Source organism: Vicia villosa, linkage group LG2 (assembly GCF_029867415.1).
Source record: "Vicia villosa cultivar HV-30 ecotype Madison, WI linkage group LG2, Vvil1.0, whole genome shotgun sequence".
Classification (NCBI taxonomy): Eukaryota; Viridiplantae; Streptophyta; class Magnoliopsida; order Fabales; family Fabaceae; genus Vicia; species Vicia villosa.
The window spans coordinates 83,688,788-83,706,618 of NC_081181.1; the positions used below are offsets into that span (position 1 = coordinate 83,688,788).

Genomic DNA, 17,831 nt, shown 5'->3' on the forward strand with positions numbered 1-17,831 from the left:
TATCCCTCCCAAGTTCAAGACTCCTACCTTTGCCAAGTACGTTGGAGTTTCCTGTCCCAAGCTGCATTTGAAATCATATGTGAGGAAGGTTCAACCTCATACTGCTGATAAGAAGCTATGGATCCATTTTTTCCAAGAGAGCTTATCTGGAACTCAACTCGAGTGGTACTATCAACTGGAGGGTACCCACATCCGTACCTGGGAAGACTTGGTTGTTGCTTTCTATAAGCAATACCAATACAATTCCGACCTCGCACCAACTCGCATGCAACTACAAAGCATGTCTATGGGCTCTAATGAAAGTTTCAAAGAGTATGCTAAAAAATGGAGAGATTTGGCTGGCAGAGTTCAACCTCCGCTGGCCGATGGGGAATTGGTCGATATGTTTATGAGTACGCTGACCGGTCCTTTCTATAGTCATTTGCTGGGAAGTTCATCCTCTGGATTCACTGAACTCGTACTGATTAGGGAACGTGTCGAGAGTGGCATTCGAAGTGGTAAGATTCAAGTGGCCACATCCTCAGGTGCTACAAAGAAGCATTTCAATGGGAAGTCAGATGCCAATGTTGTGTATGGGCAGAAAAGGAGAAACCATGACCAATCTATTGGGGCAGTTCTGAGCTCCACATCGGCGCCTCAACAAGGTCGTCAAAACAAACAAGACACACCCAGGCGTCAATTCACAAAGATCAATATGTCGCTAGCTCAAGCCTTACAACATCTGCTAAAGGTAAATTTGGTTACCCTGAGGGATCCTCCTAAGAATCCTAACACCGCTGCTCCTAGCTACAAACCCAATGCGAGGTGCGCATATCATTCTAATAGTCCTGGACACGACATAGAGAATTGTTGGCCATTGAAGAATAAGATTCAAGATATGATCGATGCATGTGAAATTGAGTTCGACCCTCCTGCAACTCCTAATGTGATCACTGCTCCCATGCCTAATCACAACAATATTTCTAATGATGTGGATGGCTAGAAAGATGGACTTTTAGATCATTAGATTTACTTTCATTTGCAATTTCTTTCCTGTTAGTTTAAACATTCGACTTATGATAGACATTATCTGTTTTAATAATCATCATCAGTGCATTGCATATGTTTGTCTTAAATAAACTATTTCGCTATCACTCATTTAAAATTGTGTATTTACTTTGCATATGTTTTGTGTTTATTCAACTCCTGCTAAGCTATAAGCCTTTTGAGGGAGGATGACGAAAACAATACCGCAACTTCATACAGTATGCTTTTGAACAGACTATGATGACGATGTACAGGCATTGTTTCAATTCCTAAACAATGGAGATATAAGGATGTTAATCCCTCGTCAACCCCTTTGAGCCTAAGGAGTAGGAGTTTTCTTTCTTGAACAATTTAAAACCTTTGATCATAACCTGGGGCAGGGTAGTTACTCAGTTAACTCAGTCATGCCAGTACGCTTTATACAAATAATGATGGGTTCCCAAAATCATTAAGTCAGGCAGTCAACATCTATCAAAAGAGAAAAGCTATTAAGTCAAAACCTACGAAGGAGACTTATATAAAATTGAAACATCCCGCTGACTGTAATCTCAAATAAACAGTTCAGGCAAAAGTTAGGGATAACAAAATCAATGTAAAAAAAAAGAGGTCACTACGAATCCTCGAAAAAAAAGAGAAAAAAGAATTACAAAAAAGGAGGACTGCCTGTCCAAATAAACTACCGGTGCTGAAACCATCATCAAATGTCAACGTTACGACTTCAAGCTCTGCTAGGACTTAAAATGAAAGGTTAATTGAGCATAGGACCGAAGAACATCACGAAGTTTGGGAGGGGTACAAATAAACTTTGAGCCGTTATCCTTTGTTTCTTAAACCGTGAACCAAGCCACGTTACAACCCTTGAAAGTCCTAACTGAAGCATGGTTAGTTCGAAAAGCATATTGTCGCCAAAAAGGTATCCCGACTCCTTAAGGTTTACTACAAATGCTGAGTTGATATTTCATTTTTACAAAATATCACGTTTTTACAAACATCACGTTTTTACAAATATCACGCTTTTACATCTCCTGTTTTAATGTTTTTCAACAAACTCAAGACAGACATATGCATTGCATCTCATGAATTCATTATTAAACATATTTTCTACATAATTTCGAATGTTAGCATCAGAAAGAATTTGCACATGGTACAACTAATGACTGAAAGTTATCCCGACGGACAAAACCACTTCAGAAGCAATGTCTCTTATGTATACAAGGGGCATGACATGGTTTATCCAATCAACCTGGGGCAGTCAAGTCAGGATTCCAAGAATCTCTCAAATGCCAAATAGTCAAAGGCATATATCCCAAGTGGATTTCAAACTATTTCCCGATCAATCTGGGGCAATCAAGTCAAGATTCCGAGAATCTCTCAAGGGCATGCACCCAAGTGGGTCAGAAGCCATCGCTCGATCAGTCAGGGGCATCATCCTAATTTTATGATTACTAGGGGGCATGTCATCCATAATACACATCTCATGAAGTCCTCGTGAGGCGAATCTCTTCAAATTCCCTAAATAGCTGGGGCAAAGCTATGCAAGGCATGTTCAACACTTCGATCCATACTCATTGGTGTTTTCTAATCAATACAAATCCAGGAATGGTAGTTACTATAATACTGGGGGAAACTTTCAAGAGACCCATGTCTCCCCACAGAGCCGGGTTCACAAGATCATATCCCCACAGAGTAATTATTAAGAAGATATCTTCAAATGCTCTCGTCCCGACAAAGACATGACTCCCCAACAGAGTTTACATCATCAACACTACCGATTCTCCAACACTTTGCTCTTCTCCAACATGGTCTACTAATATCTTTTATCCCCAATCAGGGTACATCAAGTTACTGATCATCCCCAAGCAGAAATCATAAATCCCCAACTGAGCATCTCCAAGATAAGATCAAAATATCAAAATTACAACAGAAAGATCTATCTTCTCAATCAAGATGTTTTTAAATAACATAAATCATAGTCATACATCATAAATCATAAACATATTCATACATCGCATGCATTACCTCATATGTACGCTCCTCGTTTATTTTGAGGAACTCATCACATAACACATGCACCATAACATTGCATAAAAAACTAACAATATCTGACAGGTACATTACAAAGATTCGAATCTTATTCAAAGCAAAGCCTAACGCACGGTTTTCCAGACATCTACGGATGCAAATTGGATTCAGTCTAACGCACGACTCATCCTTCAGCCTAACGCACGGTTTTCCAGACATCTACGGATGAAAATTGGATTCAGTCTAACGACTCATCCTTCAGCCTAACGCACGGCCTTCCAGATATCTACGGATGCAAATTGGATTTAGTCTAACGCACGACTCATCCTCCAGCCTAACGCACGGCTTTCCAGACATCTACGGATGCAAATTGGATTCAGTCTAACGCACGACTCATCCTTCAGCCTAACGCACGGTTTTCCAGACATCTACGGATGCAAATTGGATTTAGTCTAACGCACGACTCATCCTTCAACCTAACGCACGGTTTTCCAAACATCTACGGATGCAAATTGGATTTAGTCTAACGCACGACTCATCCTTCAACCTAACGCACGGTTTTCCAGACATCTACAGATGCAAATTGGATCTGATCTAACGCACGACACATCCTTCAGCCTAACGCATGGTTTTCCAGACATCTGCTGATGCAAACTAGACCCAGTCTAACGTACGACTCGTTCTAAAGAAGTCTATACGGTCTAACGTACGACGTATTCTGACCCTCAAGTCTATCAAGCTGGATGGAATCTTTAAGCCCATCTCAATCATACATCTTTTCCAGACCCCTGAATGGCATCTTCAAGCCCATCTCCGACAAATTTCAGCTAGGGAAAATTTCTTGGTATTCTAGTGTTCAAACATCTTCCACCTTCAGATACCGATTGGCGTACAAACCACTCTACATCTTCAGGTTTAAGACAATTGAACACGGGCAGCTATCATACCCCAAAATTTTCCCACACTATTTCTCTTGCTCAAATTCAAAGTCAAGGCACATGGCTCTAAGACACCCCTCCTAAACAAGGTTCAAGAAACTAGGGTTTGTGTTGATCTGAAGAAAATCAATGGATCAAAAGCTCCAAGGCATCCCATATGGTTTATGATATTCCAAACTACCCCCATGGCAAAATTCAGGTCCCAATTCAAAGAGTTGATCACTCAATTGTTCAAAAAGTCAACAGTCGACTGATTTGACCTAAAAGTCATCTGTGTTCAAAGTACAGTCAAGACTCCTGATTTTTTGTCAAACGTCCTTATTTTGAAGTATCATTCACCATTAGATCAAGGATTAATCATGGTTCATCAAGGAATGATCAGAAATCAACAAATTCAAAGGTTCCTAAATTAGGGTTTTCATAGGAGAAAGTCAACTGAACTTTGACCAGCCATAACTTTCACATAGAACATCATAAATTTCCCATCCAAAGCTCATTTTGAAGGAAATTGAATTCCCTACAACTTTGTCTCTCACAAGCCAAGGCCAAAAATGCTTCACCTGGGAGATATGGGCAAATACATTACAGGTCCTTTTAAAAAGCTCGCAAAAAGCAGTTGTTTTCTCAGAAACCATATCATCAAAATAAAATTCTCGAATGAAAAATATCTTCCAAAGTGGCTTTTAGAGGACATCTTGAGGTTTCCAAAAAGTCATAGAACTCATCCATATCTTAAAAATTGAGGGAGATATGCCTTGGCAAAGTTGGACAAATTTGGATGAAAAATGTGAAACAAATATGGTTCAAAATGGACTTTCTTGCAAATGGGCCCAACTTTTTATGGCCCAATATTGTTCCTCAAGTAATTCAAGAGATCCAATCTGAATGCCACGAATTATTTGTGATTATTTGATTTTATGTGAATTTTTTATTCATTTAAAATCTATTTGATCAAGTAATTAAAAGGGAAAATACCAAGATATTTGATTTCTTTTGTTCCCAATCACACAAATATTATAATTATTGATCAGATTTCGTGGATGCAATATTGAGACAAAGATGGAAAGATTTCATACAATTTTCAATCAAGGATTCTCTTAAACTATATCTCCAATCAAAGATTGTTTCCTTTAAAGTTTCCAACCCTAATTCTACCCTATATATAAATATATATATATATATATATATATATATATATATATATATATATATATATATATATATATATATATATATATATATATATATATATATGCAAGTGTTCAGATGCAAGGGAGGACGAAAATTAGAGAGAGGACAAGGGTTTGAAAGCTACAAGTATATCAAAGAATAGTGAATTTTCGTATTCATCATTACAAGGAGTTTTAAAGCCAAACAAGCATCCTATTCTCTTCCCAAGGTGATATATAGCAGGTTTAGATCAATGCATAATGGCTATAACCTTTATAACGCTCACGTTCAATTCACCATCTTAATGCATATTTTGATTTTTTATAAATTCATGTTTTATCATATTTTGATACAAGCTAACCACATATTTGAGTTCATGATAATGCTTGGAAGCAATTAGAACTGTTTGCGTGAAGCTTTGATGCAGATACGACGTTCCACCATTGTTAGGGCTTTCGAGGTCCTATGCTTCGGACTACCATGTACAGGCGTCTTAAGGCAATATAAACTGCACCATTTAAATCGTAAGGACAAAAATAGGTGATCTAGACACTTTGTGTGTTTATTCTAATCGTATTCTACGGATTTAAGTTTTGTAGGTTTTACTATTTCTTGCGGATACAAAAGGTTAGACTCACACCTTGCTGTTCTGTTTTCTCTAAGATAAATGCTTCATTTGTGAAAATAATTGTTTCTATGTTGTTCCCCTCCTAGAGATCTTCGATTTTGGTTTTTGTTTCGTATGATTTCATGGAGAGATGAGAGAGATATGTTAATCGAAAGTTGCTTGAAAGTCACTAAAATCTGGACTTATTGGTCCGTTTCTTTTTTGTCTTCTAGCGAGGGACGTGTGGCGTCGCGCGATTGGTTATTGCATCTTTTTGTCCTTTAGCCACTTAAGAGCATCTCCAATGGTGCAACCCATTTTTGGGTTCTTTATGGGTCCCACTAGCCACATCATCTTAAAATAATTTTTATAATTTTTATTTTAATTGTATAATTCTAAAAAGTTATTATTGGGCCCACAACTTTACCTCATAAACTAATTTGATTGGGTACCACAATTTTTTCATAGTTGCATTGCAATGCAATGGTACTATGATGTGGCATGTCTGGGTGGAGAACTTATTAGAAGGAACTACCATTGGAGATGGTCTAAGTATCAAAAGGACCAATTGCTATTATGTCACATACTTTGCTTTATATTTAATTTATGTCACGTTTTTTTATTATTTGTAATTTTTCGCAGAGCTTGATAACAACAAAAAGCTGTAGTATGGATGGCTGGTCGTGAGAGCGTATGACTGCTAAGATCTCGGCGAGGATTAATCCAATGCCCCTGGACACGCTGGACCACCTTGCACCTGCAGGAACTCAACCACACTGGATCATCTAAGCTAAGTTTTGTTTTTATTTATTTATTTTTATTACATAAATCTATTAAATCTGTTTTGTTATTTATTTCTTTTCTAATCCTAAATTTTTTTATTTAAATTACTTAAACCCTCTTTTATTTATTAAATAAATATTTTCATGACTCTTTAATTTATTTAATCGAACCTTCGATTTTTATTTTTCTCAAATATATTCACTTTTTATATTTAAGCCAGTTGCTTTAAACCCTGATTTTATTTTAATTATTTCTTTTTATCATGATCACTAATCACTATTAAAAATCAGGATTTACCCTGAGTGTATTCAAAATCTTTTTTAGAACCTCTTTTATTCATTATCAATGCCTTGTATTTGCCACAAAAAGTTTTCTACCTTTTCTCTTCTTCACTTTTCAGGGTTAGCCAAGATCCTCCGACTACGCGCCACGCCAATAGAAAAGCTAAGTTTCTAACTCTTTCTTTAAATATCATTTTAATTTTTTATTTTGCTTCTTTGCCCAAAATAGGATTTGCCTCAATAGTCAACGAATCCCTCCTACACTCACCCCTATTATTTTCTGTTTAATTCTCAGATGTTCAGAGTCATTCGAAGGTTCGAGGAAGATCAAGGCTCAAGATAAAGATAATTAAATTAATTATTCATATTTTCTGCTTTAATTACCCCATCCCCGCAGGTGTTTACTGTAATAGCGTAGGGACTTTTATTTTTCTGCCTGTAATTTCTGCAATTTTAAACTGCGTGGTTAGTAATCTTAGGAAGTGCAAGCCTTGAACTGAATTAGGATAACTAATTACAAGATAAATAATCGAACTTAATCACGTGATTGTTGCACCCACACACCTTTAGGGTAATCCCACTTGTTGCCTTTATTGCCTGTTGCCTTATAATTCTGTTGCCTCTAAGTATACTAAATAGTCAAAGTCCCTCGATTCCGAGGATACCTAAAGCAATGTTGCCTTTAAAGTTATTGAAACTCCCTCGAGGTTGCCTTATAAAAGTATAATGATTGTCCCAATTGCTAAGGTATCCTCATATGATGCCTAAAAAGATTAATGACTATTATATCCTTCCCTTAGACTACTTGGCCTCTTTATGGCATGGGACAGTCTTGTGGCGAACGATCATTCTCGATGACCCTTAAACATCCAATTGAAAGACTTCCTGCCCTCTCATGGTATGGATAGACCCTTTCACCTTGAAAAGCTAAAAGAACAAATTTCAAAACTTAGGGTAGTTGCTATTAATTGCTTGCTCTTTTTTCCAATTCAAATTCAAAATCTTTTCCCACTTCTTTTCAAAGAAACTTTTCAAAAAGACTACGCTTATTTACAAGCTAAAGTTCTTATTCAAATTCCTATTCACACCCTACTTTTCAAACAAATTCAAACATTTTGAAAACTAAGTGAGTTAAGCAATTAAGAGCCCATGGATAACCATGGATGCAAAGGGTGCCTTACACCTTCCCTTTGCATAACTTAACCCCCGAACTCAAATTTTTTTAAAAGGTCTTTTCCTGTTCTTTTAGCCTTTCCTAAAATTGGATAAAATAAAAGTCGGTGGCGACTCTTGCTTACCGTACATTTCAAATAAAGCTAGTTCACCGTATTACATGACACAACCTAGGAAATATCATGTAACTTAGAATAAGAATTATCATGTTGTACCTCCTGTTTTTTATCATGCTAAACCCAAGTTCAATCAGAACATGAGGAGAACTAACAAGAAAGGACCCAAGAAAATGTGGGTACCTAAGGAAAAGATTATTCCCGTTGCAGATATCCTTGGCTGCAAAGAAGACAAAGGAAAGCATGTCATGGTACCTGAACTCTGGGTGCTCGCGGCACATGACGGGAAGAAGGTCTACGTTCCAAGACCTGGTGCTTAAATCTGCAGGAGAAGTTAAGTTTGGAGGGAATCAGAAGGGCAAGATAATTGGCTCAGGAACCATAAGTACTGGTAACTCTCCTTCCATAACTAATGTTCTTCTTGTAGATGGATTAGCTCATAACTTATTGTCCATAAGTCAATTAAGTGACAATGGTTATGACATAATCTTTGATCAAAAGTCTTGTAGGGCTGTAAGTCAGAAGGATGGCTCAATCCTATTTACAGGCAAGAGAAAGAACAACATTTACAAGATTGATCTTCAAGATCTTAAGAATCAGAAGGTAACTTGTCTTATGTGTGTTAGCGAAGAGCAATGGGTCTGGCAGAGAAGATTAGGCCATGCTAGTTTGAGAAAGATTTCTCAAATTAACAAACTAAATCTGGTCAGAGGACTCCCTAATCTGAAATACAAATCAGATGCTCTTTGCGAAGCATGTCAGAAAGGGAAGCAAACTAGCATGCAATGATTCAAGAAGAAATTCAAAGCTCTGAAGTTATCCTATGGAAGCAAGAAGCACAAGCTCTAAATGTTCTGAAGTTCTAGGCAAATGTGAATGTCTCGACTGAAATGGAAAATACTCAGGGAAGTCTTTTATTTATAAATTCTTCTAGTATTTATTTCAGGGGGAGATTGTTAATCTCAGGGGGAGACATATTCACACACTATGTTTATATGCTTATGCTATAACTATGTAATTGTCTTTAGTCATCTGATATTCTGATTGCAAACTCATATCAATTATATATGTTTTTGTCATCATCAAAAAGGGGGAGATTGTTAGAACAAGAATTGTTCTGATCAATATTCTTAGTTTTGATGATAACATTATATATGAATTTTGTATAAGACAATGTGGTACTCTAATCCTATGCATTTTCCATTTCAGGAAATATATAAAGAGTATGCACAATTCAGCGCAAGAAGCACTGACTCAGAAGGTTCAAGTATGCAACATCAGAACATGCTCTCGTAAGACATCAGAAGATGGTCAAGCAGAATCAAAACATGGTCTTTGAAGCATCAGAAGAACTTGAGTTCAGAAGCAGAAGCACTGAAGTTCTTATGGTATCACGCTAGAAGCACTTCAAAGTCAGAAGACAAGAAGATGCTCTGCACCAAGCTGTTTGACTCTGATTAATTCAAATGTTGTATCTACAAACATCAGATCAGAAGCAAGTACAAGATGACAGGCTACGCTGACTGACAAACTTGCTGAAACGCTGCTAAATCAAAGTCTTACGAACTTCATGTTCAACCTTACTACACTTGAAATATCTTAGTGAGAATTAAGCTTAGAACTTAAGATAAATATCACAGTTGTGATTGTAGCTTATTAAGAAGCATTGTAATACTCTTGTAAGAAATTGTTTTACATTAATTTATTAAAGGTTCCTAGATTGATCAGGTTGTGATCAGAATACTCTAGAAGACTTAGAGGGTATCTAAGTGGAAAACCATTATAATCAAGGTTGATTAGTGGATTAAATCCTCATGTGAGGTAAATCACTCTAAGGGAGTGGACTGGAGTAGTTTCGTTAACAACGAACCAGGATAAAAATCATTGTGCAATTGTTTTTATCTTAAGAGTTTTTAAAGTCACACTTATTCAAACCCCCCTTTCTAAGTGTTTTTTCTATCCTTCATATGCTATAATAGATATAATCTAGGACTAGGAATACCTTATAGAAACCGGATATTCTTGATAACTTAATTGCTTGATTTCATTGTAAATTTCTAAGGACTTAGGGTTTAGGATGAAGGATCAAAGGTTTTTTCACTAAGGAATTAGGATCAAACAACCTTAAGAACCGGTAATTGATTATTGAAAATAAGTTGTTACAATAGAAATTCCAGAGTTGTTACAGAGTAAATCATCCACTATCCCTAGCATGTTACTCATATTTGTTAAAGAGTCAATTTCATTTACTGCTTATTCTACTTTTCGCTAAGTGATAATCACCAAACAAAACCCAATTGAAGTTTTTGTTTAATTGAACCTTGAATTGAACTCATTATTCCTACGCAGTCCCTGAGATCGATATTCGGGGAATTTTCCCTATTAATACAAGAGGAAAAATAGTACACTTGCTATTTTACCAATCAAGTTTTTGGCGCCGTTGCCGGGGACTGCCATAATATTGAGTTTAAGTTGAGTTTAGTTAGAATTTTGTTGCTCTGCAACTAAAATATTTTTTTCTGTATTGTTCAATTTTTGTTTTCGCTAATCTGTTTCTAATCCTTCTATGCGAGGAAAGCCCTTAGCTTATTTACCTTTTGACACAGAACCAGAAAGGACTTTACGAGCAAGACTCAAAAGAGCTAAGCAAGAAAGATTGACAACATCCGAAGGAAATCCAACAATACCAGAAAAAGAGGAAGAGGTTTCGGTTCATTTAGAGCATTCCGATTCAGACACCAAGACAATTCCTCAAACAATGATAGCTGATCCACCCCCACCAGTCGAAAGGCTTCTTGGTGACTACGGTGGAAATAATGCACCGGCTGGTAGAATGACAATTGTGAACCAACCGTTGAATGCGGCACATTTTCAGCTGCATCCCAGCACTATCAATCAACTGGAAAGATGGTCTTTTTTGGGAAGGGTGAACGAAGATGCAAATAAACATCTTCAAAGGTTTCTGACTATGAGTACCACTCTGAAGATATATGGGCATAGTGAGGAAGCAAAGAGGTTACGTATGTTCCCTTTCACCTTAACTGATGAGGCTGAAGAATGGTTCTATTCCTTACCTGCAGGGAGTATTATTACTTGGGAAAAGATGGAGAAGGCTTTTCTGAATGAATACTTTCCTGCATCAGTGTCATTGAGAAAAAGACATGAAATTCTTAATTTCAAGCAGAAAGAGGGTGAGTCGCTAGGGGATACTTATAAAAGATTCAAAAGACTCCTAGTGGCTTGTCCTACTCACAATATGGATGATACTGAGCAGATGCAGATGTTCGTTAATGGTCTCAGACTCAAGACAAGGAAAATTCTAGATTCAGCTGCCGGTGGCTCATTCAACTTTGCAACAGCCACTGGTATGAAGAAGATCATTGAAGTAATTGCAGCAAATGAGCATCTGGAGCTATATGACAGTGTCACAAGCAAGCCTGAAGGAGTGATTGATCTAAAGCTGGAAGCTAACAAGCAGGTAAAAATTGAAGAGCCAGTTGTTATAGAGGTGGAAAAGAGGTTGAAGGCACTGAACATCGGTACTCAAAAAGTGGCTCAAGTCCAACAAACACCAAGTGCTATTTGTGAGATTTGTAATGGACCACACAAAACTGTTCATTGTCTTGCAACTCCACAACAGATTGAGGAGATCAAGTTCTTGAAGCAGAATAATCCTTATTCTAACACCCACAATCCGGGGTGGAATTATCATCCCAACTTCTCGTGGAAAGATCAACAACAACAAGCTCCGCAGAAGGCAGAATGGGAAGTGGATATAGAAAAGATGGCTACTTATAACTCTCAATTCCAAGAAGAGACAAGGAAAAACCACAAGAACACAACTGCGTCAATCAGAAATTTAGCGGTTCAAGTGGGTCAGATAGCACAATATCTATCTCTACAGGCACAAAGTACTCTTCTGAGCTCAACTGTGATAAACCCGAAAAATCAAGAGAATGTGAATGCTGTCATAACACGAAGCAAGAACATACCGGAATCTGAAAAAGATGATGAAACGGGTGACAATATGGTCATAGAGGTGGACTTGGAAGTGAGGGAAACTGAGAAAACAACCAAAGAAGTCGTGACACCGGTAGAGCCAAATGGAGAAAAAATTAAAAAAGAGGCTAAACCGATGATCAAGTTGCCATTCCCTACTAGAGTGGCAAAGCAGGATTCCAAAGAGAAAGAGTTTGAGAAGTTCACTACATTGTTCAAGAAGTTAGAGATAAATTTTCCCTTCTTTGAAGCACTTGAGCAAATGCCGTTGTACATAAAATTTATCAAAGAAGTAATTACAAAGAAGAAGCCAACAGGAGATGAACAAAAGGGAGTAACTGAAAAGTGCGGGAGAATCTCACCGGAAAGGAGAATCCCAATTAAGAAGAAAGATCCTGGAGCGGTTGCAATACCATGCACCATCAACGACATAAATTTTCCCAAGGTTTTGATCGATTCAGGTGCTAGTGTGAGTTTGATGCCTTTATCCATTTTCAAAAAGCTGGGTATTGGAACAGTAAGAGAAAAAGGAAAAAAGCCGAAATTTGCGAATCACACCATCAAACAAGCGTACGGGATGGCTAAAGACGTGTTGGTGGAAATTGACAGATTCATTTTTCCAGTGGATTTTGAGATCATGGATATTCCGGAAGATGAAGAAACGCCTATCATTTTGGGTCGAACATTCATGCTTACTAGTGGATGCAACATTGACATTGAAATAGGTGCTCTGACCCTGAAATATTTTGATGAGAAGGTAACCCTAAAAATGTCTGACATCAAGAAACAGAGTGAAGGATAGGGACATCAACCTACAGTTGGCATGATCAAACTTGGAGAAGGGATGAAAAGTTCAACACGAAGTCTAAAAAAAGTTTCAGCCACAGTTTCAAATAAGGTATCCTTTGAAGCTTTTATTCCTAAGTTCACGCCCAGGGTGAAGGCTAGAAAGGGTGACAAGATTGGAAGTGACATAAAGCATAAAGTTTCCCAAAATTTTAAGCTTGATGAATTCTTGGTTGCTGAAAGGAAAGGAGACAAGGTGTGGAAGAGGAAGTACCCTCCATAAGGGGGATGGACCGTCGAGCTAGGCAATGTTAAACGAAGCGCTACGTGGGAGGCAACCCACATTTTTATTAACGTATTTTTTCGTTTTGTTTTGTTTTCAGGCAATAAATGGGGCATTACTAATGAAAGCTATGAAGCGGAAATTGGTAGGGCATCACCCTCTGTAAGTCACCCTTTTCACTCTTGTTCAAAAATATTGAGGCCAATGTTTAGTTCAGGAGTGGGGGGTTTTCTTTCGGTTTTCTTTCATTGCTTTTATTTCATTTTATGCATTTCTTGTTTTTGGTTATGGTTTTGTTTTTGTTTTAGCCATTGTGTTACAAATTGATTGATAGTTGCTGGATGAATTTGGGATTAATAGCTAGTGGATGAAAGATCCTCCCCGTACTTGATCTCCCGAGGCACCCCAGAAGTTGATATGTCCGAGAAAAGAGAAAAGTAAAGGTTGGACGCAATTTGGAGACACCAGACCGGAATGGTTGTATGGTATACGCGATTCGGAAAAGAAACCACATGACACGATGAGGCTTCAGAGCTTATAAGCTTAACCAACATGGTGAGAGTACAAAGGCCAAACACCAAAATATCATCATGAGATTTCATTCAGGTATGACTTTATCACTCTGATTTTGCATATGCTCTTCTGACACAGCACAACATGAAGACACACACTGAGGCACGTTGTTTGTTTTAACCCTTAGCCTTTCTAGCCATCCTTTACTTTATGTTTACCCTTTGTGAACCCCCATTGAGCCTTAGCCTTTTTGTTTGAAATAAACCCCTGGTTAACCCTTAACCATACATTTCCTACCCTTGCTCGGCATGATTGTTGTAAATTATAAAGTGTGCAAAAAGCTAAGTTTGGGGTGGTAACCCGTAGAGAAAGGGTAAGTGCATAAAAAGAAATCAAAAAGATAAGAAAGTAATAAAATGAGAGGCATGCAAATGTCCTAAAAAAACAAAAGAGAAAAGCACTTTCCGTGACTAAAGACCCTAACATGCTCATTGAAAAATTGAGTGAAGAAGAGTCAAAGTTGAATAAAAATCCAAGCTATGAGTTAGGCACAAAAGTGAGAAAAACAACATGAATGCCGAATCCAAACCCCTTTGTTATCCATTTATTTGTCTATCCTACCGTACCTAATCCCCGTTACAACCCAAAAGACCTCATAAAGTGTGTGGAATCTGTTTGTGTAGTGAAGATAGAATACATTCAAAATTAAGAGTTGATATTGCATACTTTGGTACTGTGAGTGCAAACACTTTAACCCCGAGAGATCTGGTGAGTGTGTGAGAAAGTTTGAAAGTTAAGAAGTCCTCTGATGTGAAAGTGTGGTAGATAGTTCGATTCGGGAAGCCAGAAGCTTGATCGGGAAGGAAGAAGGCAAGTTGCAGAAGACATAGGTTGTGTTGTGGGAAAGAGAAATTCGTTCGTAACCTCTGTTTAGTCTCAATACATTACTTGAGGACAAGCAATGAGATAAGTTTGAGGTTGTGATCGGTCACCATTTCTATTAAGTTTCTGTCTTTCATCCGGCAAAAATTCATCATTTCGGTAACACATTTGGTTATTGTTATTGCTTTTAAGTTAAGTTTATCATGTTTATTAATTTATGGTATTGCATTGCATTTTGTTTAGAGTTTATGTTAAAAGATCCTCTTTATGCCTTCGTTTGGTAGTGTCAGTGTTTCAGGTTGATGCGTGTGATCATAGGAAATAATGGTCAGACTTTGGGGACTCTAGAAGGTTGAGAGATGAAAGTTTTTGAAGAATCTGGAAGTCAACACGGGCCCCCGTGTGAATCAACACGGCCCGTGTTCAAAAGCTTCAGGAATGCATGAAAAATGCTGAAGTCAGTGGATCAACACGGTGTTAAGTTCCAAAATGTAGTTATTTTGTATATATGTTTTGTTGCACTTATCGATACTTTTTGTTAATACCGTTTGAATAATACCCCGTTTTATGCATAAATACATATACTTTGTGAATAGATATATTTTCATACACTTTTATACTTTTTGATAGTTTTCTACTCTTTTTGTAGGTATTCTTGCGTATTTGGAGCATGAGCAATAAAGTGTCGAAGACACGGCTCCAAACGCGCGATTTAGAGCGACGAAATCAATTCATTCGGTGGTTAAGGCTCAAAATGAGGATGATAAAAATCATCAATAGGACTGCCATTTATTCATTGTTAGATAGGAAATTGAATAAGCATTCCAACGCTTCGAACCGGGCGCAAATCGGAGTTACGATTCTCAAGTTACGCCATTTTTACTAAAAATTGTTTTTTCAATTCAGCAGGTTGGGCGCGATGCGCGCTCCTGCGCACGACGCGCGCTGGACAGAACTCAAAATTGCATAAATAGGCGGAAATCAGATTTTTTAGGTTATTTTTTGGGTATTTTTGAACCCCAACTCATCCTAGGTCATTTTTGGGTAGATTTAGCTTGGAAACACCATTGGAGCTTGCAATCGGATGATCGGAGGTCGAATTTCTCATCGATTGGTGTTGACAAACCAAGAAATGTTTGGTTCCTCTTCTTCTCTTCTCTTTGTATTTCTCTTTTGGTGAGTTTGTATGTAAATTACTCTAAACCCATGGATGTTTGTTGCTTTTTTTACTAGTTGTATAAAGTTTGCTTTACAAATCTTAATCGGTGTTTCCTTAATCTTTTTGCTTAAATGTTTTGGATTTGTGTTGTTGTAGAAATAGACATCACAAATCTTGATTACGGGGATCTCTGTTAGCTTTTGATTCTAGACATAGGATTGGGGTTAACATCCACATAATATCTGAGTTTAATGTCTTTGTGTTGTTCGATCGGTTGAGACATCGTCGAAAGAGCAATATAGTTGAATTCTCGTCGGTGTTGTAGAAATTGACATTGATGTGAGGGATATGTGGTGATTCTGATGAGTATTGTAGATTGAGTACGGCGGAGTGATAAATCTAAGTTTGTGAGGAGTAGTTTAGATTCAAACCAGATAAGCTATTCTCTATCAAGAATGAATTCTTTTATGTTCATATGTTATATTTTTCTGTTCTTACTTAAAACCCATTGAACCCAAACTCAAGAACTAAGAATCCGTCGAACGGCAGTTCAGTAGCACTAATCTCTGTGGACACGATAAATTCCCAGATAAATACTTCCAAAATTTTTGTTGCTTGTCGCTTTACTGCCTCAACAAAATGGCGCCGTTGCCGGGGATTGGTGTTTCTATTGAATTCGCATTGCGATAGTTTCTTTGCTTTTGAGTTTTGTGAATATCGTATATTTTGTGCATATTCTCATACTTGTATATTTTTGTATATTGATACATGTTTATATTTTCATACTTATACATGTTTGTGTGTTTGATTTTGTTCCTCTTCACTTTTGCTATTTAACAAGGTGAAGTTGGCTAAACAAATTGAACTCGGATAGCTCGTAAATTCTAAATCTTCACTTTTCAATTTGTTTATCCAATTAAGGATTTTGTAAATATTGCGTTTTATGTATATTTGTGTTTTTACACATACTTGTGTATGCTTTTGCTTTTGATTCGTTTGTTAAGTGTTTGGGCAGGTCGCTTTCTTTAGGTTGTGTTTGAGGCGAAAGCATTGGCGTACCGCGGGGAAGTTACTTACCATTCGCGAAACAATAAAGGCGTCGAACTTACGACGTAAAACAAGCGCTTATTGGGAGACACCCCAACGGTTTTGACTTTTGTAATTTCTATTAGTTGTGTAAAATGAGATGTGTAGGTGTTAAGTGGAGGCTACACCAGTTGCGCAGTCTTCTGGACTAGTTTTTGCTTTTCTGGTGTAGCGTGCGTCGCGCGCAAAGAGGGCGCATCGCGCGGCCTGGGAGCTGAAGAGCTTGGTTTGGCAGAACTTAGGGTGCGTCGCGCGGTCTTGAGGGCGGGTCGCACACCCTGTAACTTTTGGCCAGTGAATTCTTTTTAATGGTTCACTTGCCTAGCCTTTTTCTCACTTACACCAAGGATTTATAGTATAGTATTTTATAGTTTTATTTTTAATTCTTTTGTTTGTGTTTAGATTCAAATTTTTTCCCGATCGCTTGAAGTAGCATTTAATAATTCTCCAATTTTGATTGATTCAACATGCCAATTGTGCGGTAATGATTGTTCAAATTTGTACGTAGCAAGGTACTCGTTTATCGCTTTCTATAGCATAACATGTTTATGAGACTTTTCATTTGTACAAATTTCATATTACTCATTCTTTTTGCATAACTTGCTCATGACTTGAATCACAATTAGTTTCCCCTTTTTACCATAAATGTGAGGTGGCTTTCCATTGTATATATATGCGAGAGACCGACAATTCTTGTTTTAACTGGATATTATTATGTTTAATCTTTCGTTTGTATTATTTTTGTGAATGCACGAAAGTGATCAAGGCACTTGTTTGATTTTGAGCACAACTACCATAGCCAAATATTCAATTCACCTTGTGAGTGTGTGATCATTAGTATCCCTTTTGAGCCTTTTTGTCAATGTCCATGTTGTTTTTGCTAAATGCTTGTTTATGAGTGTTTGGTTCTCATTTTTGTATGGATGTTGATTCTTTGTTTTCTTGAACTCTCAACCATGATTTTTGGTTTGAATTTTTACCTTGCCTTAGAAAGTAGGGAGTATTCA

General features: G+C 37.4%; 1 protein-coding gene across 1 annotated transcript; it reads left to right on the forward strand.

The window, feature by feature from the left end:
- The first annotated feature begins 10,682 nt into the window (after positions 1–10,682).
- Positions 10,683–13,555, forward strand: LOC131649491 (uncharacterized). Its single transcript, XM_058919252.1, has 4 exons — positions 10,683–12,337; positions 12,485–12,840; positions 13,285–13,346; positions 13,493–13,555. Exons 1-4 carry the CDS (start codon positions 10,683–10,685, stop codon positions 13,553–13,555), a joined length of 2,136 nt encoding a protein of 711 aa, XP_058775235.1.
- The last annotated feature ends 4,276 nt before the right edge of the window (positions 13,556–17,831 follow it).

Excerpts from the sequence above, each read along its gene's own strand:
- LOC131649491 (XM_058919252.1), top strand. The coding sequence starts at position 10,683 with ATGCGAGGAAAGCCCTTAGCTTATTTACCTTTTGACACAGAACCAGAA. Across the intron at positions 12,841-13,284 it reads CAACATTGACATTGAAATAG|GCAATAAATGGGGCATTACT; the intron begins GTGCTCTGACCC and ends TTTTGTTTTCAG. Across the intron at positions 13,347-13,492 it reads TTGGTAGGGCATCACCCTCT|CCATTGTGTTACAAATTGAT; the intron begins GTAAGTCACCCT and ends TTTTTGTTTTAG.